Genomic DNA, 23,546 nt, shown 5'->3' on the forward strand with positions numbered 1-23,546 from the left:
TTTTAGCAACTTCTAAAACTTTTAACTTAATTTAATTTTTAACTTTTAGTAAAACTTCTTAAAGTTAGTGTACTTAGCATAGTATATAAAATATCTGTACTGCATTATTGTTTGGCATCATACAGATTTTCATATACTCTAATATAAAATTCAGGTAGGAAGCACACACAGCCATATAAACAACCTTCTCCAATTTGCAAGTAGAGTGCTCATTTGACTTGAAAATAACTTTAAGTTGGCTTTCCTATGCAACTGAAAAGTTTGATTTTTGGATCATTGTTCACTGCAAATTATATACTGAAAACGATCAGACAAAAAAAATTAAAAACATAATTTGAATTTATTTATTTATTTATTTATTTTTTGCAGGGGACCAAATTTATATGTAGCCACTCCATGGTTGTGCCACAGTGAAGAAAACACGGGGGGAAAAAGCATGAAAAATGCACCGCTGGTTCACGCACTACAATACATTATGGCGAAACTCAAAACTACATTAAATTCTCAAACTTCATCTGCTCAGTCAGTGGTGCAGTTCAAACTGTAGGTAGAGGAACCCAAGGGCCCTTATTAATAAAAGGGCAACACCTCCTAAAAGTGCTCAAAACTCCACTGGTCTCCCTATTCCAAACTTAATTTTCTAATCCATCCATCATGGGTGCTCAATAATTCATTAAAGGAAGAGTTACAAAACTGAACCCCTTTTTCTCATTTATACACATGTGGTCTGGTTGACAATCATGTAGAGTCAATGTTTACACCAAGTGGTTAGCCCTACTGTGGTAGTTCTTTCATACCACACACTCACGCTCACATTCACATCTATATTGTCTCAAAAACTGAAATAACATTTGCCAGTAAAAATAAGGGTGGATCCCATTACTTAATATACTTCTGGATTCCTTCAGAGCTTTTCCATCTTCTAAAAATAATGTTCTTAATTTCATTGGCCCAAAACAGAGTAAGGTATAGGGTAGGTTAAATTATACTTCTTATTAATATTAGCCTCTCTACATGCTAATGTTCTCATATTATTCAAAATTAAGTTAAAATAATTATGTTTCTTATAGTCAACACAATCAGTTTGTCTTTGCTAATAGCTTAGTCTATTGATTCCTGGGAAATTATTTTAAAACATAATTCTTGAAGTGGCTTTTTAGCCATTAAAGAATTCCAGCATGACTGCTTATAACATCATGATCTCTATGTATAATTTTCAATCCTTTTCAACCATTAGTTAATTATCTTAATTTAGCACACATCTTGAAGGGAGGGGGTGCCAGTGTGAACATATAAGATGCATCTGTGCTTGGTTTTGGTTCACCATCTGGAAGGAAGAATGTGAAATGCTGCATCAAAGTTGTGAAGAAAATGAAGAGTTCGAGGCGTGCAAGTTGTTCTCCCAGGCAAATACGATGACCTACACAGAGAAAGAACCATTAAAGGAAACAAGAATTAAAAGTTAGAAAATGTGAAATGTGTAGAATGCTTCAGTAAATGCTAGCCAGAGCAAATGAAAGTACATTTGTAAAGACACGTTATAAATGTGTCTTACTTTTACAAGTATGCATGGCTTTAATTGGCTAGACAGTCTCAAGTTAAAATCTTAGGCAGGCAGTTTGACATCAGTTGACAAAAATGAACAAAGCAAACTGCATTACTGTTATTCAATCCAGAACATTTCTGAAGTGCTAATTACTCTCCAAATCTTGGTGATACAACATGAAAGATGTAATGTTAGATTCTAAGGAATGATTAAAAGGAAAATTCTTACCAGTAGACAGACGGTAAAAGAAAATCAGAAAAACAAATAAAATTAACTATTTTAATCATAACTCTGTTTAAACACAGGACAACGCACTAAGCTAAAATAAGTTATAATTTTTTCTTACTGTGATTTGATGATACTAAGGCTTGATGAAACAAGACTGCTGCTACACATGCAAATATTTACATGCACATACACACACACACACACACACACACACACACACACACACACACACACACACACACACACACACACACACACATCATATAGGTGATGAATTAACATTAAAATGTTTTGACTTTTAGGCTACTGATTTGTGTGTATCTTAAAAGAGCTAGCCTTACATTCCCATGGAAGTTTTTAGCTTTTATATTTTGTATACAATTAACCCAGTGGTTGACAGATCAAGGATATATTGGCATATTTAGTTGATATCCCTATCTATGAGGGACATGGGTGTGAAATCTGGGGTGAATTTGTGGTTTCCCAATCATTTTTCCAAATTACATTTGAATATAGTAACAGAAGTACTTCCCATTATGTGAAGTGCAAAACAGTTCCATAGAAGAAGTATGCTCTGTTATACATACCTATCCCTCCAATATACTCTATTTGTGTTGCAAAAGAGATTGAGATCACTTGAACCAGTGTTTACTCTACCACTGGATATGCAAATGTGTAATAAGTCTAACAGGGTAGGATCTGTTGAGGGTGAATATGCACGGCAGAGGTCGCCTCTTAGTAGCCTGTATGATACTGAGAAGCAGGCAAGGCTTTCAAACAGTCCACATAGATTTTGTGAATTTTTTTTTTTGTTTAGTAGAAAGTGTTGTGATTGCTGCAGTTGTGACAAGTGTTTGGACACAGTTACAAAGTGGGACACTATATTCAATGACTGGCTTGATGAGATCTGAGTACATTGGAAGGATTATATTCCTAGACCTGGACACTATACCTTTAGATAAAAGTTGTGCAATGAAAAATTACTTCCTTATAATAGTTGGTATAAGGTGATCAAAGAACAGTTTGTTGTTGATGTAAGTTCTCAGATCCCTAAGTGATCAGCTTTCAAGGGGGAGCTGTTAATGTGGTAGTTATAAGAGATGTCATGCTTGCCAGAGGATATGATTATACATTTCTTTCCATTAATTTTAGTCTATGGTTCTGTGTAGTAATGGGCATTGTTCCTGAGACTTCTAACATAGTTAAAGGAAGCTTTGGAGTTATCCTTTGCCTGGATGGCTATTTTTACCACATGACTGGCTTTCATTGATTCGATCAGCATCTGAAGTTCCTTGTTAACTATTGAAAGACGGTTATTGGCATCTGGAGAGTTAAATTTATTTTTGCATGCAATGAGCTTTTTTCCTTGTATTATGTAGCCTGTTTATATTAGGATTCCATTACATGGGTTTAGTTTAAAGTTTGGCATTGTATTAACTTTTGGGGGGGTGATAGATGTGTCTCTGTAGCTATTTACATGTACATAGAATTTGGCAGTAAGGGAGTCCACATAAGCAGTGGGGTCATCAAGATGGAAGGGACTTTTGAATTTAGCTGTCATCACTCAGTTTTAGTAGATTAGCCTTGGTATAATCCCTGAATTCTGAGGTATTTTAAGATTAATCTGGCTTCAGACTTAAGGTGAATGTGACTGATTTGTGGTCCATTTTGAAGAGGAAGGAAGTTACAACTGATGTGAGTTTTTTCAGGAGTGTAGTTAGCTAGTGATGACCCAAATCTGTCATTTTCTTACTTTTGGCCATTTAAATTTTTTGTAATTTTACTATAAAGAGAGGTGACTGTCAGCAATGGCTAACTGTACTGTGGGACTAACTGTCGATGAAACCAAGTGACATTTACATGATAAATGCAAACCAATTATTGATAGGGCTAGTTTGGAGAGGATGCGTGTATGTCTATCCAAGAATAAGAGGCTGAAATAATTTACTGTGGTCATCATTTTTGCCAATTTCCTTACCATAAAACACCAGAGATGTACACAGAAGGCTGATATTTTTTGAAAGGGTGTAAGGAGGTATGCTACATGTGAAAGTATGAGGTCATTACATGACCACTGCTGAATAATGATATGACTTATTCAGGGGGTGTGTATGTGTCACTAGCAGCAAATTAAAATATATCGTCTTAACCATTGTTTTTTGTTTTCTTCTCATGGAGGTATTAGAAGTATACAGAATGTAGGTACCATTTTTGAGGGCATGTGATGCATGACACCAAGGAACTCACTTCTGATTGATTATTGATATGGTTTGTTGGGGACAGTATTTGTTGAATAGCAATATGGCCATTATATTTATGTGATTCTTTCAAGGTCAAAGATAGAATACTCAGTCAGAAAGAACATATTCCACTGGGACAGTAAGTGTGTATTTTCTACCCAGATATTTTATTACAAGCTCCAGGATTTTCTTTTTTTTTATTGTGAACTGCATTTGTTGACCTGACATAAGACTTCCTCTACACAGCTAAAAAATCCAGTGTTTCCAAGGGCTGTTGTTGTCACAGTCTGTCACTATGGTTTCCACCATGCGGTGGGGTGGGGGACTATCTGATCTCTACACAAAAGCCTGAGTAATACTAATGTCTAGAATATATGTGCACTAGGTTCTCATTATGTCAAAAGTAAAAATCCTATATAATGCACCAAAAAATATCTATATTTCTCAGTTGTGCCATGCTGTAGTTACAGTGCCATGCTTTCAAATTGGCTAAAGCTGTAGAGTCAAATCCATTGGTATGCTACACTGACAGTTTTGATGCTAGAATTACAGACTTGTGTGTTTTGTAGCTGAACACTCTGTTATAATTCTCTGAAAATTTTGTAATGAATTTAAGAGTGTGCAGGAAAACAGACTTTCAATGACCAGCCCCAGTGGCTTTAGGTTTGTTTGCCTTTGCTGCCACAGCCTGACATTTTGCATTATACATGTTTTCATTGTGGGTACTCTGGTAAACTTCTGCTCAGAATATCGAGTACAGCAATTGCCTAAAATACTTCTTTGTTGAGTTTTCATTAGATCCTATATGCAAATATTCTATATTTTACCGGTAAAGAATACTTTTTAGTTGTATCATGCCATGGCTTCTCTGTCATGCTTTTAAGCAGCTGAAGATCAGATTTAAAGATGTTACTGCACTAAACATTTTGAGGATAGAGTTGCAGTCTTATCATTGTTATATAGCTAACTACACTGTTGTTATTACTTGAAAAGTTCCTAATGAAATCACAAAATGGACAGAGGTACAGCTTTTAAAACTGGCCCCAGTGCTTTAGTTAATGTGCCTTTACTATGACAGTCTGATATTTTGCAGTGTACTCTTTCATTTGGGGCATGCAGTGACTATCTGCTGCTCAATATGCTGTATAAATTAATTGCCTAAAATACTTTTTATTGAGTTCTCAATACATCAGAATTAAAAATCCTCTATATTTCTCCAGAAATCTATATATATTTTTTTATTTGCAACATACCATGCTAGGCTTAACTGCGATTAAAATGATGGAATCAAATTTAGAGGTATGCTGCATTGAAAATGCTAACATTAGAATTGGACTCTAATGTATATTTTGCAACTGATCCTCCTCTTGTTATTACCCGGAAGTTTCATAATGAAATCTCAAATGGAGCATTGTTATAGCATTTTAAAGCAGACCCTAGTGGCTTTAGTTCATATGCATTTACTGCTACTATTTGACATACTGCATTATGCACTTTTCATCTCGGGTACTCTGGGGAACCTCTGTTCAGTATGATGAATTGTGTGTGCCTTTTGGCTTATCCCTGTTAGGGGTCGCCACAGCGGAACTCTGGTCCACTAATGTTTGGTAGTGGATTTTTTTACGTGCCGAGTTACCAGCCCTGATGCACAATCTTCAACAAAGGCATGCCCATTCACGCATGCATGACTCCACACAGAAGACGCTCTAGCTGAGAATCGAACGGGACAACGTCTTGCTGTGAGGTGACAACGCTACCGCAGCACCACTACCGCAGATGTTCTGGTCTAAAATGCTTCTATAGTACTTCTTTATTGAATTGTCAATATAAAACAGAAGTAAAACAACGTTATATTTCATCAGAATATTTTTTTAAACATACTATGGCTATAATGCTGTGCTTTCATGTGGTCTAAAGTTGTTGGGTCATATTCAGAGGTGTGATTCACTGGAAGCTCTAAGGTTATATTTATAGTTTTAAGTGTCTTCTGTGGCTGACCACCCTGCTGTTATCACCTGAAAGTTTTATAATGATTTCACAAAGGTGGGCCATGATAAGCAGACCAGTTCATTAAAGTACCATGATGTGTACACTGAGGTGTGTACTTTGAGTCTGAAGGGACATGGCAGAAGGGACTGGAATTGAACTTGAACTTGCATATAATCCAAGAGCTGTCAGCTCCATAAAAGTCAATGGTAAGGAGGAAAATATTTTTTAATGGTTACTGAGAGCAGAGAATAATCCTCTGTTACAATTTACAAGAAATGATTTATGCAATAGTAATGAAGCTATATGAACCAGGAAATTAATATTGTGGTTCTACAAATTAAAAGGAAGTTGGATACTAAATTAGCTAAATTAAAGACTGTGCAATGGGAAAAGAAACACTTGGAAGCCTGTCTCGCATTTCAAGTTGTTCCAAGAGGGCTACATGTGCTTAGAATGCCTACTTTTGGCACCACATAAACTAGTTTGCCAGTCAAATGGCAGAAATTGAATTTAGACACCAGTTTCGGCTATATTAGACTGCTAATTGAACAATACATGTTGATTGAAACAAACCTAGCAACCGAAATAATAGAAGCACATAGTGAACAGTTTAAACTTGTGTCTCAGCAAGAACTTAATGCCTTTGATCTTGAATTGTCTACAAACATTACTTTTTTGGAGAATAAATTATTACAGGGGAAAAAGAAAAAGTTGGAGAGAGATGTCATAGACTTTCATAAAGGAAATGTATTCTTTTGGCCTAGAAAGCCAATGAGAAATTATATACATATGCATTCAGCTCCAACCAACCAATTGGGAACAATGCATTCAGCTCCAACTAACCAATTGGAAACCACGAATATCGTAGAGACGCCCACTACCAATGCAGGTTCAGAAGCAGGTCAGGAAGCATCTAAAGTGGATGCTGAGAGACAGAACAGCAATGGACATGTTCCTACTGAATTTCCAACTAGAAAAACAGCTGAAGTGTTCAATTTTTCAGCTGATATTGATGTAAGAAAGAATGATAAGCAGTGTGAAGCTTATCCCTCAATATCTACAGTGATGAACATTGCACATCCTTTTCCACTGCCCATTTGAGTGATGCAGAAGCAGTCATGGACACCTTTGAACAGAATGAGGAAGCACAAGTACTCAGAGGAATGCTTAGAGTTCCAGAAGAAAGTCTTGGAACCTGTAAGTCGGACTTGATAGTAAATTTATCTAATTATGTGTTAAATGATGCAGAGAAATCATTGCTAAACAAAGGACTTTTTTATTCCTTCTAAATCAGTGAATGTAGTTGATTTATTAATTGACATTAAGCTTTTTGTTAGGAATACTGGTCTCAGACTTATGTCTGGCAATGGAGAGAATAATACAGTAGTAACTTTTAAGAAACTGTCTACTTTTGTACCCCCTATGAATCCACTATTAGAAGCCTTTGAAAAGGCCTGTGAAAAAGAATTGCTAGATGTATTTGAAGTTAATAAAGATGAAATAAGAAATTCATTTTATAACATGAATAACATGGAATTAAAAGCACTGAAAGATTTACAGAGTAATTCAGATATTACAATTAGGCCTGCAGACAAAGGCAGATATATATATATATATATATATATATATATATATATATATATATATATATATATATATATATATATATATATATATATATATATAAATATATATATATATATGGGTTCCGTTCAGAAGCTTGAAATACTGAAATCTCGTATTTCAGTATTCCAAGCCCAAGAAGCCGAATCCACATAATAGCGAAAGTTTAGAAGTGCAAAATTCAAACCCTGGAATACTGGAGGTTTTGAATTTCGGTCTTCTAAAGTTCCGCTATGGTTATGTATTCAGGTAAGTGTGTGTGTGTGTTAAGATGTTTCGATAGGGGCTGTGGTGTGTGTCAGTGTGTTTTGTTGTTGTGATATGTGTGTGTGTGAAGAGAAAGTAGCTTGTGTGGTGGTGTTTTGTGTGTGTTTGTATGTAGTGTGACCTCGGAGTGACAATATTTAAGTAGGGCGGTGTGGGGGTGCAGGGGGGCTTGCCGTCATGTAGGGGCTTGCTTTCATATAGTAGAGTGATTGTGTGAGTTTGTGTGGTGGATGGTGTGTGTGTGTGTGTGTGTGTGTGTGTGTGTGTGTGTGTGTGTGTGTGTGTAGTAAAACCACAAAATTCAAAACTTCTGGTATTCGAGGTTTTGAATTTCATGGTTTTTAGTTTTCGTTGTTTTGTGGCTTCCACTTCTTGGGCTCGAAATACTGAAATTCGAGATTTCAGTATTTCGAGCTTCTGAAATGAATCCACTTATAGATATATATATATATATATATATATATATATATATATATATATATATACATTTTTTAAATATTTGTATAGCCTATATACACATATAGACTGATTTTTGATTAAATATTATTAGAGTTTTTAGATATATATATATTTTTTATCTATTCGTATTTGAATTTATTCAACATTTCAAAAGTTTTACATTTTAAGTTTATTTAATACTTGCAGTGTTATACACATACAGATTCTAGTATTTTTAGCTTGTTTTAGATTTTTTAAAACAATATATACATACCATTTCTCTTTGCAAATGTGTGTGGAACCTTTTACGTTTACTCTTTATTCTATATTATTGAATATTAACTATTATATAATGAAGGCTTCCGAAAGCCGAGAAACGTGTATGCTGATTGGCTTATCCAACCAGCGTGCACATTGTAAATCCAAACTAACAAACAGAAGAAGTCCGGCCAATAACGTATCATGCAGCAGCAACTGCAAAATGGTAAAAACATACACGGCACAATAAAACGATACAACTCAACATTGCAGTAAATAATTAAAAAAAACAATAATTGCAGTGTAACAGTAATCATTCCCGAACCACTAAACATTCTCTAACCTGCAACATTAACTAAATATACCCAGATCTGTCACCATGAAACTTTATTTTCTCGCATTAATGAGCAAGTAAAATCCACAGCTATTTTCCTGGAAAATTTAATGTTATAACACAAGCCAAGAATGTTTATTAAAATTACAGACACCTGGCAAGAAAGTTGACACGTATTCTCAGCAAACACAGAGATGTCAAGAGACGTCAAAACCAGACTGAAAGCATAAGTGAACTGTCAGTGACAATGAAATAACACAGGTGCAGACATAAATACACAAGTTTAAACCTTACAGCACATAATTAAATTAAAATATAAGATACACTACTGATTGCTTTTAATGAGGCAGGCAGCTTATATCAATAGCAAATAAGAAGTTTTCACTTGTGTAATTTATACAATAAAGGTTTCTGAAAGCCAAGAAACATGCATGCTGATTGGCTAATCCAACCAGCGTGCACATTGTAAATGAAAAGTAAAACGGAAAAAGTCTAGCCGGTAACAAAATGTTTAAAACCCACAGTGGCACAGTAAAAGAATACAAGTCAACGTTGCACTTCATTTAAACACACAAAAAACATTAACAACAATAAGGAAGCCATATGTACATCAACCACCCAGCACATAATCTTGCTTCCTCATAGATTTTTCACTCACTCACCTTGTAAGCACGAATACTCAAACTCTATGCCATATTAAACTACATTTAACAAGTAAAGCAATACAAAAAACACAAAAATACCCCCTAAACCTTTCTCCCTAAGTAGCTGCCTATCTCACCCCAGCTATGCTACAATTCTACTTCACAATACTATGATACTTTTCTGTTATGCAACCAACACGTACAATGCTATACCTAAGCTTGTATTTCCTCTGGCACATAACAGAAAAGTACCGTCCCAGCTTCCTAACCTACTGTACACTTAAAAATCAACATGAACCTTGCAAAAACACCTTAGCAGCAACCATAATACACAAAGCAAATCTTCTACTACTACTGTATATTGTAAGTAAAAAAAACACCAAACACCACACTCCCCTTTAGTTACATCCCTTCACAGACATGCACGAGATTTCTTAAACAGAAACACTATAAAGAGATACATAAAAACCGCCAAAAGGACATACCACAGAAATAAAATTAAAAAAACGAAATGGAAGCAAACTTCGATCTAATAAGTGATACAGAAATTGAAGAAATATTTAACAGCATACCAGAAGCCATACTGAAACAGTCAACAAGCAAGGAAGTGCTACAACTACAAGAACATGAAGTACTACAAGGTAATGCCATGATGACACAGTCAACAAACAAGGACGTTCTACAAGTACAAGAACAGGAAGTACTACAAGGTAACACATACCAACACAACAACATCAGAAGTCATAAACTCCAGAAAGGTAAAAAAAAATTCAAACCTATACCACACAGAAACCTACTAAAAGACATGCAGAAAAAACACCTGAAGAAATAGCAATACTAGAACTAGAAAAGGAAGAAGCAAGTACAAGAAAACAAACACAGTGGGCTATAAACATTTTTCAAAACTGGCAAAAACAGAAAAACTACAGCATAGACTTCCACACTATTACAGCAGAAAACTTAAACACAATACTTAGAGAATTCTACGCTACAGTACGAAACATTAAAGGAAAACAATATGCAATAAGTGCATTTGTATCCATACGTGCAGGACTCAACAGATATATAAACATAATTACAGATATACATCTAACAAATGCAAATAATGTATTTAAATCAATAATTAAAAATTACAGAAGACAAGGAAAAGATACAGGAGAACACCACCACCCATTAACAATACAAAAAATAACACAACTGAGAAACAGCCAAACACTTTCCCCAAACACAGCAGATGGACTTGTAAGAAAAGTATAGTTTGACATACAGCTACACTTCGCACGACGTGGGAATGAAGGAGTACGATACCTCACAGAAAACTGTTTTACAATAAAGAAAGATACAGATGGCACAGAATATGTAACAAAAAATGTTAACGAACAAATAAACACACAAACATTAAGATGTCACAAAACATTTACTAAGATGATTCATGTTTGAAAACCGCTCAGACCCTTTATGTCCTGTAAAAAGTTTCAAAAAATATCTACAAAAAAGACCACCTAATACACAAGAACTGTTTCTCCACCCAAAAAAAATCTGCAACATATACTTGACAAAATGGAAACATGTTACACAACACAACCCATGGTAATAAACTATCTCTCATAAATGTTACCAGAAATCTGCAAACTACCAAACCTATCAAAAAAATACACAAAGCACTCCTTAAGAGCAACAGCTGTTACACTACTGTCACAATCAGGAATGGAAGCATGACAAATAATGACTGTTACAGGACATAAAAGCGAAACATCACTATGATCCTATTACCAACCATCAATAGATGAATTCAAAACATGGCAAAAAATAATCTCTGGAACACAACAAGAAACACCAAAAAATCCAGTAAACGAAGAGAATATCAATAATACAACAGACAACAGACCAAGGAAAAAAAAATGAAACTTCATAACACAGAACAGCCGCATATGGAAAATGAATCAAAAAAACAACAAGACAAACAACAAATAATAAACTATGGAACAATAAACATCTACAACATAGAAACCCAACAAAATAAGTAAGTATATTTATACTTATATATAACTAAAACCATATATCTGCTTATATATATATATATATATATATATATATATATATATATATATATATATATATATATATATACACACACACACATACATAAAACTAACTATAAACACAATCTGTCATTACAGGTACTGCACCAACAAGAAAAGTCAAAACAACATCTCAACATAGACAACCATCAAGTCAGAAGCAATATAGAAATATAAAAGAAACTGCAACATCAACACATGCTAAAATCTTTACAAACTATATTTACTTATATAATTATTTCCAACTCTTTAAAAAATAATAATAACTTGCATTTAAATAAAAAGACAAATAAAATAAACAATAAACATTAACTAAAAGTGTGGACTATTTTATCTCACCCAAAGTGCAAGAATACAGTCTAAAGCATTACTCACACCCAGCCATGGGTTATTGCTATATTAAGATTTAAAACAGGTCATTATGCCATTCGTAAGTTTTTATACTGTGTTATTCATTGATTTTGTGATGTTGTGCTGCTATCTAGTGTTATTAGATAAGACTGCAATGAATTCCAATGTATAATACAATATCTACATATAGCTGCTGATATTGTTTTTAACTGTTTTTTTCAAAAAAAAATTATGCATTTATCACGCTGTTGAATACAACCACATGAAACAGTAATAAGGTATATAATAATGCCATAACATATACAATTAATACAAGTTATAAATACTAGTCAATTGAATTTAATATGTCTCCTATTGCATGATGGCCGAGTTAATGAGTATTATTTTAGACAATAATTTCATTTTCCATGAAGGGGAAATATTCAAGCAGACCAGGGGGGTAGCTATGGGAGCAGCTTGTGCACCCATATTTGCCAACCTGGTCATGCTTGAATGGGAAGAACAAAACGTACTGAATGGTACGTATAATGAATCTATTATTTATTACTCTAGATTTCTTGACGATATCTACATATTATGGAAAGGGGGTATTGACACTTATACTGCATTTATCAATCATATTAACACCAGCAGCAATTTTTTAAAGTTTACATCTATGGTAAATGAACATGGTGTCCCATACTTAGATACATTGATAACAGCTGACAATGACAGTTTGAAGTCCACAATATATAGAAAAGACACTTTTACTAACTCTTATGTGGACTTCAACAGTTTTCACCCAAGGAAAGTGAAAAGAAACATCTACAAAGGACAATGCATAAGAGCTGTTAGAATGTGTTCGAACTATACTGATATGGTTAGGGAAATAGATTACATTACTTCCCTGTTTTTGGACAGAGGATATGACAATGATTTGATGGTGGACATTTCAGCATATGTGATAAGCCAATGGGGAATTAAATACAAGCCACTATTTGGCTTTAATAGTATACCAGTAGAACCAGTATACGTTGAAATTAATGATCAGCAAGTTATGGAAGAAATGTCTAATAACACAACCAATATTAGTTTTAACAGAGTATGCATTTTAGAATTCAGTCCTTACAGTTATTATGTCAAAGATATTATTATTAAAAATTGGCATCTTATAACGAAAGATAAAGAACTAGCCAATATATTGGGCACAGAACCCAAATTTGTAAATAAGATGGGCATGAATATTAAGAAAATACTCGAATCACGATATAAGATAAAACACAGTGTAAATGCACATACCTTGAGATGTGGGACATGTAAACAGTGTTCTAGCATATACACAAAGAGTCCAATAATTTTAGGTAATGAGAATAGAACTAAAATATATCCAGCCAAGGGGAATTGTAAAACCAGTATGGTAGTATATATAGCTATGTGCACAGTCTGTCCCTCATTCTACATAGGGAAGACTGAAAGGCAACTAAGGCAGAGGATATACACACACTTGTATTGTATTAAAAATAAGGATTTGAAAAATGCACTTGCCAGGCATATTACTGAAGAAGGGGAAGAACATAAGTTCAAATTTGCAATAATAGAGGTAGTCAAGAGCAATCCTAGAGGTGGTAATACAAAAAACTTACTATCTTATAGAGAACTTTACTGGCAAGTGTTGACAGATGCCACCAGAGTACCAGGCATCAATGACTATTTCTCTATTAAGCCCCTATTGATGTTAGACAAATAATTAACTTTGGTACATAAACTATAGGATCTATTTAGCCACAGTACATTAAATCAGTTTTTCATTTATTTATTTATTTTTAACCATTATATTTATGTGTGTAATTTTTAAAATGAATATATATTTTTTGCATTAATAGTAGTATTTGCATTATTAAACAATGTATTACAATATATTGTATAAGAGCATGAACATGAATTATTAAGGGCATTGTTTTTTGGCGCCTTTTTTTAATTAAAAAGAACAGCACTCAGCTGTTTTAACCGTTCTGATGAAGCTAGCGTTGTCTAGTGAAAGCGCTTGACGATCGGATTTTGCTTGATTTCAAACTTGTAATAAACGGACTTTGCTGCTTTCAAGTATTACCGGTGGATTTATTTTGCTAATTTTGTGAGCTGGAGTGAAGATTCTTGTGTGGATTTCATATATTCCTATTGCATTGAAATGTTTTGATTGGTTGAATAGTTTATCATTTTTTTATATTTAAATGGATGTATCCCTATGTGAGTTAATTAAATCTGAAGAAGCATTCTGTGGAACATGAAAGTGCTCACTTTCTACACTTTTTTAACTTCTGGATTGTGTATTATAGCAATAACCCATGCCTGGGTGTGTGTAATGCTGGATTTACCCACGGTTGGCGTGGTTTGGTCCCGAGGGCGAAGCCCGAGGAATAAAAGCCAACCGTGGAATAGCATTACCACCCAGAAGTGGGTTATTGCTATTATGCCATGACATTATTTAAGAAAAGAAACTATTACTTTTCTTAAATAATGGCATAGTATAATGCCTGTTTGCTGCCCTTTCGCAGATGTCTGGCATCCGCGGCAGTTCTGATGTATTGCGCGCCTGTGCAGTACATCAGAGCTGTGGGCAAAAGCAACGGAGAAAGCAAGATCTCTGTTGCTTTTCTTTTAGTGTTTTGCTATGTTAAATGGGTTTAACATAGCAAGACAGCTTTAAAATAAGCAACGGAGATGTCCGTTGCTTATTTTAAAACTGTCTCGCTATGTTAAACTCATTTAACATAGCGAAACACTACAAAAAGCAACGGAGATCTTGCTTTATCCGTTGCTTTTTTTTAAAACACTGTCTCGCTATGTTAAATGGGTTTAACATAGCGAGACAGCTTTAAAATAAGCAACGGAGATTTCCATTGCTTATTTTAAAGCTGTGTCGCTATGTTAAACCCATTTAACATAGCATGTTTTAAAGAGTTATACTAATGGAAAAAGTCCGGGAGACGGACCTTTTCCATTAGTATAACTCGATTTACAACGGGCACGCTGGCCAATCAGCATGCACGTTTTGGAATAATAATGGGGGGTCATGGTATAATTATAAAATAAAGTCTCCTTCACTATGTATGGTGTTGTCACTGAGATTCCTTTACTGAACTATTTGCATTACTTATCACAGAGGCACTTTACCCTGAAGACTAAGTTTATTTTATTCTCTAAGTGATGAACTATTTTGGAGATGTAGGCTTTTAAATTCAAAGAGCAAAAATAGGGAAAATCAGCCAATATTCTGAGGACAGACTGACTGAATATGCTCATCAGTTAAAGAGTTACTTAACTGTACAATTTTTGAAATGTTTAAAAAAGTCATTTCCACAGAGTAAGAGTTTGTGCCAGGCAGTGCAATTATAAGCAGTTACATACACAGCTAAAAGGCATGGGATTTTTTTTTGGCATGACTTGTTATTTACACTTCTTCCCTTAAAGCTTTTGATTACATCATATCAGATATTGCTATTAAGTGCTTGATACTCTAGTTCATTTCATAGCTGGGGAACCCTCGGTGGAGAGCTTGCAAATACACCCTGTGTATGGGTATTTGTCAGGTGCTCCAGTTTCCTTGCACATCCTAATGACATGCTATATGTGAGCTGATCCTCCTCCCAGCTGCCTGTGTGCATGCATTTGTGGATCTGTGTATATGTGAGCATCCCATGACAAAATTACTATTTATAAACTCCTGACCTTTCTAACAGTAATTAAGGTCAACAGCTGGTGTTCATCAACTATTAAGCAATTTGAGAGAAATGTCACCAACATGGTGCTATTCTTGCTTAAATTTACTCCAATATCCTTTCATATCTGTAGAAATAGACACTTTGTTCATAACTGGGTACTGTAATGCTATCATCCAACAAGACACAGCTTTCCCCACGATGATGTGTCCAGCAGATGCTAGCAGACCTACCCAACCCTAAATTCTGCAAACTGCAAGACAGCCACATATCTTTAAGTAAACAGAGTCCCAAGTCACTATACTGTAATTCAAGTAACAATTTCATAATAAAAATGACTAGGTTTAGCACAATGGAAATATTCTCCTGAGGTTGAACAAATATCAGAATATTGCTTGTTTGTCACCCTACTCCAGTGTCTTTGAAAGATTAGTGCTGAAATAGTTTTGATGGGGTGACAGCACTAGAACTTTCATTACTACATTTACAAACGACATCAAGTGGAACTGTGACAATGATACTGTTTCTGTAGCTGTATTTTCAAGTTTAACTGTGATTCTGCAGTTCCATTTTCTTAATTATTTACAACTTTTTTTTTCTGTAACCAAGATGTTTACATGTAAATCTGCACATATCTCATTACTACTTTGTTTTAGTTGAGATAGTAATAGATCTAAAAACTCATAATGCAAATTTAGGTAGCAAAGTATGTGAGTGTGTGTGTGTGTGTGTGTGTGTGTGTGTGTGTGTGTGTGTGTGTGTGTGTGTGTGTGTGTGTGTGTGTGTGTGTGTGTGTGTGTGTGTGTGTGTGTGTGTGTGTGAGTGTGTACTCTTTTAATTGCACTCAGAAACCAGCACTTATTGTCCCCAGCATGCAGACACATACCAGATAAAGTAGAAGCAGGGACACTAGCTTTGGTCTTTTTCTGACTGTAGCCCTGACAGCTCACTTTATACTTTTTATTGTGAATTTGGAAATAGCCAGGCTAACTTCACTATATCCGAAATTCACAATATAAAGTGTACAGTGGGTTGTCAGGACTATGGCTGGAATCAGACTGAAGCCATATAGCCGATAGTATGCAGCAGTTACAACTGCTGTTCACCACTGTGTAGTCTGAGTACTGTGATGCCTAAATACTGCATAAACGCTAGTGCAGTTTGCTAATGTTGTCGGTTAATACCTCCTTCCCCTACTCTGTAATCATCCAGCTTTTTAGCACACATGATGTATGTGTGAATGGTATACTCAAAAAACATCCGTTGGTATCTCGGTCACACTGGAATGGGGTGAAGAAAGGCAGCAGCTTCATTTACAATTTTAATATCACATTTCTGTGGAATTATTCTTAATGCACCTCCAGTTGACAGCATGTACAATGCATATCATGAATATGCTCGTTTATCATAATAAATAGTAAAACAAAAGAGCCAAAGTGCACTTTTCATGTCACTAAATATCCTTCTGGACCTCCGGCCCCCAGCCTTCACCATCTTCCAGCACCTCTGATTTATAGTAATATGAATATTGAGCTATGAACTGGTGATGTCTTCACAGTGCTTGTGAATCAATAGGCAACAATCTTTGTTTAAAAAAGCTAGGAAAACATTTCCTTTGGTCAATGTGCCATTAACCGGTCCTGAATCTATTTCTCAATCAGGTCATACTACGTTTACTTTGGGAGCTCTATTATACAGGTTGGTCTCTTACATGTGGAGTCCCTCAAGATTATATTGGGCCCAATCTTTTTTGAAGGTTGCTAAGCAACCCAAAGGGAAAATGTATAGCTTTAAACACAACTAGTTATGTAAATGTATGCCACTACTGAATCTAGACTGCATCACATAAATGATAATAAAATCTACAGTCATTCTTTTCTACACTTCAGCTCAGCATTTATGAAAGCTTGATTCAGATAATCCAAATAAATCAGATGTAATGACATTTGGGACAACTTAGAAACTAGCAGGTTTCAATCCCATACATGTAAAAGATGCTTTAAAGAAGGCCTTCAATAAAATGAATGTCAAAAAATATCCTGGTTTGCTCATGGATCCTACATTATCTTTCAAAGAGCATACAGAAACAGTAGTAGATAAGATATTCTAATTTGTAAAGGTACAAAAGTTTACATTCTTTCACCTGAGGCTGAGAAACTTCTGCTAAGAATGCCCTGCCAGAACTAAAGCATGGTCTTCCCTGAAACACAACCATGTGGCACGTCGCTGTTAATATGATTTTGCAGATATATCTGTCTAGCAGATCTCAGAACAGGGTCTATATTATAACAGCAGACGCTTAAAATAGCGAACACTGTATAATCGACCCTTAAAAACCGAAACTGCCAAATGCCGAACACACGGAACAGCTATTTTTTTTCCCAGGGAAAAAAATCACTGCTCTGGAGGAAAAAAAAACACAAAATAAAGTGGGGGGCTTCAACCTCCACACCAACCGATGTGAGTGACTGCCCCCCCACACCCCCCCTACTTTACACCAGCTCCGAGATCGCACCACAGTAGAGGAAATAGCAAATTCTCGAAAATGGCCCATTGACTTTTTTCTCCTGGGAAAAAAAATCTCTGTTCAGTGTGTTCAGGATTTCACAGTTTTATTTAAAATGGTCGATCACATAGCGTTCGCTATATTAAATGTTCGCTGATATAATAGGAAACCATTCCACACTGTTGCCTTCTTTAGTATAAAGCTCACTGTTTGTCTGTGACTTGCAGATTTCCCTTAATTGACAAAAGTATTTTCAAAATAATTGGGCTACAACAATGCCTTCTGCTACTCTCTAGATTTCCTGTTAAAATAACCCATTATTCTCTAAGATGCAACTCTAAGGACGCTTTGACGCATTTAAAAACTCACATTGAATTAGCCATAGCGCAGAAGGTTTTCTCTGAAATTGGCCCTAACTGCTGAAATTAGCTTCCTATGAATATCAGAAACCAGAATGCACTGCAAATTTTTCATGCCAAATTCAGAAAATTTCTCTCTGGTGAACATGAATGCAAATCCTTAGGGATAATGCTTTTGGTATGCAATAGTAAATAGAACTTCACTTGACAATTTTATTGCATTTTTATTTAACCAACATTGCTGGAGCCCATTGCTTTCATATACCTGTTTTTCAATTACCTCTTTGGTATAAAGCATTTATAATATACATATCACTTCATACTGAAAGTGTAAAGAAGCATTACCTCTAAAATCTATGCAACATATGTCAAATGAAATAAAAAATCTACAATGAGGTATCTGTCAAATTAGTTCTATATTAGTACCTAGCATGTAATGTCTGGCAAATGAATGCAGCATCTGTCAAGTGAATATCTTGTAACTTCAGAGAAACTGTGCATTCTTAAATTCTTGCAAGATTTTATCAAAATCAGTTGGCTGAAATCAATTATCTACAACCATTACTTCAGCTGTGTCATACAGAGGCTAGATTGTGGCTGAAAATAATGTTTGGACAAACACACAGTGAACAAAGTGATAGACTCATTAAATACATACATGTATACATGCATGCATACATACATACATTCTTATAGTTTTCTTCTTCTTTCTGTACAGATTACCTAAAAAACAGTAGACTATTTCATCCAGTGTTTTATTACTTCAGTTATACACTGGCTATTACTTTAGTTCTTCAAGAACTGTAGACCTCAGATATCTTGATAACTGGTGTTATAAATCAATCAATATTTGGGTTATGTAGCGGTGACAGGAGTGGTTCAACCTGGGTCTAACTATATCAGTGTAAGGATATCCTGCACATTGGCCTTTACAAATATTTTTATGACCTTCACCTCATCTTAGCATAGCATCTTTTATATAACTCCACATTTTTCCTGTAATCATTGTAAATGTAATAATATTCCTTGTAAATATCCTTGGACTATTACAAATAGTTATTCTGCCAACAGTCAGAACCATAGCAGTTTTATACATATTTTCCATGTTACTAATCATATACTTGTATAGCAGTACCAAATATATTTACAATAATTACTTATGTTTTTAACTTTTAATTGGTTTTCATATTGTATCTTTAAATGCTATTATTTTATTTGTACTTCTGTATTTACTGCAACATAATACTTGATTATAACTTTTGTTTTTATGGAGCTTTTCTCCCCAGGACTCCATTGAAAATGGGTTCTTCTTGGCCCAGTGGACCATCCTGGTAAACTAACTCCAAATAAACAAATAAATAAATACTGTGAATTGCCTTTCTGCAATATTTCATCTCATTTTTGTATGATTTTTACAAATGCTTTTTACCCTAGTTGTGATTGAAAAGGGCCTTACAGTCAATTCTCTTAACTGGAGAAAAAAACAGGTGAACAAACAAATACAATAATAAATGAACAAATAAATACAATAAGGTTCCATGTTGTTAAATCTGACAGTGATATGATCATTGCATGCCTTATGCTGATAACCCACAGATGCTAGTTTACAATCAAATGAAAATGTCACCTTGTAGAGAAATCATAGTCCTCAACAGAGCAGAGATTTACAACACTAAATACATATGCAATACATTGAATATTTGCCTTCTTGCTGTGTAGAGGCCCTGTCATATTTTTCACCAGACATGGCTGTGCATAAATTGCACTTGTCATCTATAAGTTACATTTCTGGATAGCTTTTTAGTAAAAATTAGCGTAGCATAAGTGATCAGACACAGGGTGGGGGGGTATCTATTTTAGATGTAGAATGAAATTAGTCAAAGTCCACAAAGACTGGATTGGTGCCAGGGGTGGTGCTTTGTAAGGTTCTAGATATTTTTTGCCCCTGGACCCATAAGAAATCTCAGTATTTACTAGAAAACTTTCTCCTAGTAATACACAGCTGAATTCCTAGGATTATGAATGGGCTATTTCCTTTGCAAAAAGTAAAAGAAGTCTATGCTGTATCTCCTTTATTAGAGACAGGTGTGGAGACCACATGAAGGAAGATAGAACCAATATTCTTGTCTCACCACTATCTAACTTCTGCTCAAGCTTACAGTGCAAAGCACTCTGCAGCATGCAGTATCTGAAGAATTATTAATAGAACTAGATCTTGCTCCAGTTATCTGAAACCTTGGAAATGCCGAATCTGGGGCTATGCTTTTTCAGTGGACCTTGACATATGATTTTGATTTTCTCTTGTCCTTCTACCTATTTGTCTAAGCCCACTTGCTCTAAAGAGCTGACTAGGTGGTTTGATCAAAATATTTTCCTAGGAGGGAAGGTCATAGAATCAAGAAGCAACAGAGAATGGGGGCTTGAAGAAGAAGCATTTTATAATAATAAGTCCAAGAAATATCACTCCCCACAGGACTAATGCTACCTGTGCCAAACTCAGTCCAAGCTCATAAACTAACATAAAAGGCACAGTAGCGATGTAGGGCAGTAAACACAGCACTAACCAAAATGCAGGAGACAAAGCTGAAAAAAACGCTGCTTCATGAACTTTAAAATTCGGATTTATTGGGATACAAACAGAAGATGTGGTAAGCACTTTCACCTGGATAGGCTTCTTCAGACCAAAAGAACCCCCCATTGTACACCCTTATATGGCAAAAAAGGCGCAAAAAACAGATAAACCATTAAAGGCACAGTACAACTATCATGGTATACAACATAAATGAAGTGCTTACTCTAAAATACATTAACCATAGTAAAATAAAATAAAATAAAAAACACCTATACCACTCATAAAACATGAATAAAGATGTATAAAAACAAAAAAACTACATACATTCATACTAATTGCACAACACTAACAATATATCCTCTCAAAACAATGTTCTCATAAAAATGCTCTCATAATATATGTAAAAAGCAGTCATACATATCACTTCAATCTCCTGGACTTCAGGAAAGGTCTCAATGGAACTTTCTCATTCAGTCCAGGAAAAACTTCTGCTCTAAGTCCAACAATCCATTTAGATTCAATACTCTCAGTTCTACCCCTCACACCCCCCCCTAAAACTAGTGTGTGTAAGATCTAGTACTTTAAAATGAAAAAAGGTGTGTGGAATCATTAGACAAGACATGCTTGGACAAAGCATTGACAGTGGAATGAATCCTAATCTGGTAGAGATGTTTCCTTAGTCTGTCCCTCAGCCTCCTGTATGTCTTGCCTATATAAAATGTAGCAGAGGCTCCACAGGAGGCCAAATAAACAACATGTGTAGATTCACAGTTTGCATGAACTCTAACTTCATGGTTAGTGCCATAGACAGAATGATAGAAATGGACATCAGTGTCTATGGAACAACAATAGTTCCAACTACATCAGGGTACAGTACCAGCATCCCTATCACCTCCACCATCCATAACAGGATAACACAGCAATTTCTTTATATTCGATCTATTCTTATAGACAAAACCTGGGGCAGCACCCACAATTTCCCTCACATTCAGATCCAGTGTTAACACACCCCAGTGTGATCTAATCACATCCTTCAACCTACCTACATCCTTAGTATAATATAAGGGCACTCTGAAACCATGGTTTCTACTCCCTGCCAGAACAACCTGGGAGGGACCATCATGGCCCACTACAGTCTCAGAGAAAAAAGGTGCAGCAGCTTGTTCCCTCAAATTAATGAGGTCTGCCAATCCTCTCTCCATATCAGATGTCTAACATTCCCTGCTCTTAATCCTCTCACATAAATCCCTAACATCTGCCTCAAAACCATCCTGACTGGGATTATACCATGACATCCTATATACCTGACCCTTCACAATATTACCAAACCTGGATGCATACTGCATCTATGGAGATAGGAATTGCGTTGACACTCCTTTCTATACACTCCTGTGTTCAATAGGCCACTTTCCAATCTCTGAACATAGACATCCAAAAAGGAAATCCAGTTCTCAGAAACCTCATGGGTAAATTTCAGATGTTGCGTTAGACCATTAACTCTCTCCAAGAAGAGAGATAACTTATCTTTCGTGCCCTTCCAAATGAAAAACCCATCGTCTAAAAAATATCTATAAAACATCACGTTCCTCAAAAAATCACCTATACCAGACAAGAACTTGGTCTCCCATGCAGCCAAAAAGAGGATGGCATAGCTATTGGCAGAAGAAGTGCCCACAGCCACGCCATCCATCTGTAAATGGCACTGAGAGCCAAAACAAAAGATGTTCTCTAACACAACTTCCAAAAACAAAGCTAACAGATCCACTGCATTGCTACCTAATCCAGATTTGTCCTTCAAGTAATCAGACACCAACTGCACCCCATCTCTATTTGCTATCACAGTGAATAGGAACTGAACATCCATCGTGACTAAGTAACATGGGAGATCAACAGAGACAAATCTCACAGACTCATACAAACCCAACAGGAACTGTTTCATGTCCCTTAAAATATAAACATTTGTGTCAACCACTGGGCGCAGGAACCTCTCCACATACAATGAAAATGGTTCCGCGATCCACCCCCTGCCCGCAACAATGGACCTCATGGGTGGACGCACACTGTCCTTATGGATCTTTGGAAGACCCTGTATCACTGGCAGGATGGGATTACTAACAAACAAATATTCATACAACTCATTTGTAATAACATTGGTCTTAATCAAATCATCCAAAGCCATCTGTATTCGATAGACATGTATGTCCACCATCTTATGTTTCACCAAACTGTAAAACCTTTGGTCTGATAACATAGACCTCATTGCCTCATCATAGAATTCAGAATCCATAACTATCAGGGCACCCCCCCTTGTCAGCAGGTCTAATGACAAGGGAGGGATCACTCCTCAGTTGTTGTAGGGCTCTCCTCTGTGCATAAGTTAAATTGCCTTTTCATTTACTAGACTTACCCACT

General features: G+C 35.5%; 1 protein-coding gene across 1 annotated transcript in view; it reads right to left on the reverse strand.

Moving 5' to 3' along the window:
• Positions 1-360: 360 nt before the first annotated feature.
• LOC122797682 (cytochrome P450 2D6-like) overlaps positions 361-23,546 on the reverse strand; it is a 612,415-nt gene continuing 589,229 nt past the window's right edge. Inside the window, exon 9 of the mRNA XM_044066222.1 lies at positions 361-1,420. Coding sequence (XP_043922157.1) covers positions 1,242-1,420 — 179 coding nt within the window. The 3' untranslated portion in view covers positions 361-1,241. The remainder of the gene's footprint in view (positions 1,421-23,546) is intronic.

Source organism: Protopterus annectens, chromosome 1.part0 (assembly GCF_019279795.1).
Source record: "Protopterus annectens isolate FY-2018-M chromosome 1.part0, PAN1.0, whole genome shotgun sequence".
NCBI classification, from domain to species: domain Eukaryota; kingdom Metazoa; phylum Chordata; order Ceratodontiformes; family Protopteridae; genus Protopterus; species Protopterus annectens.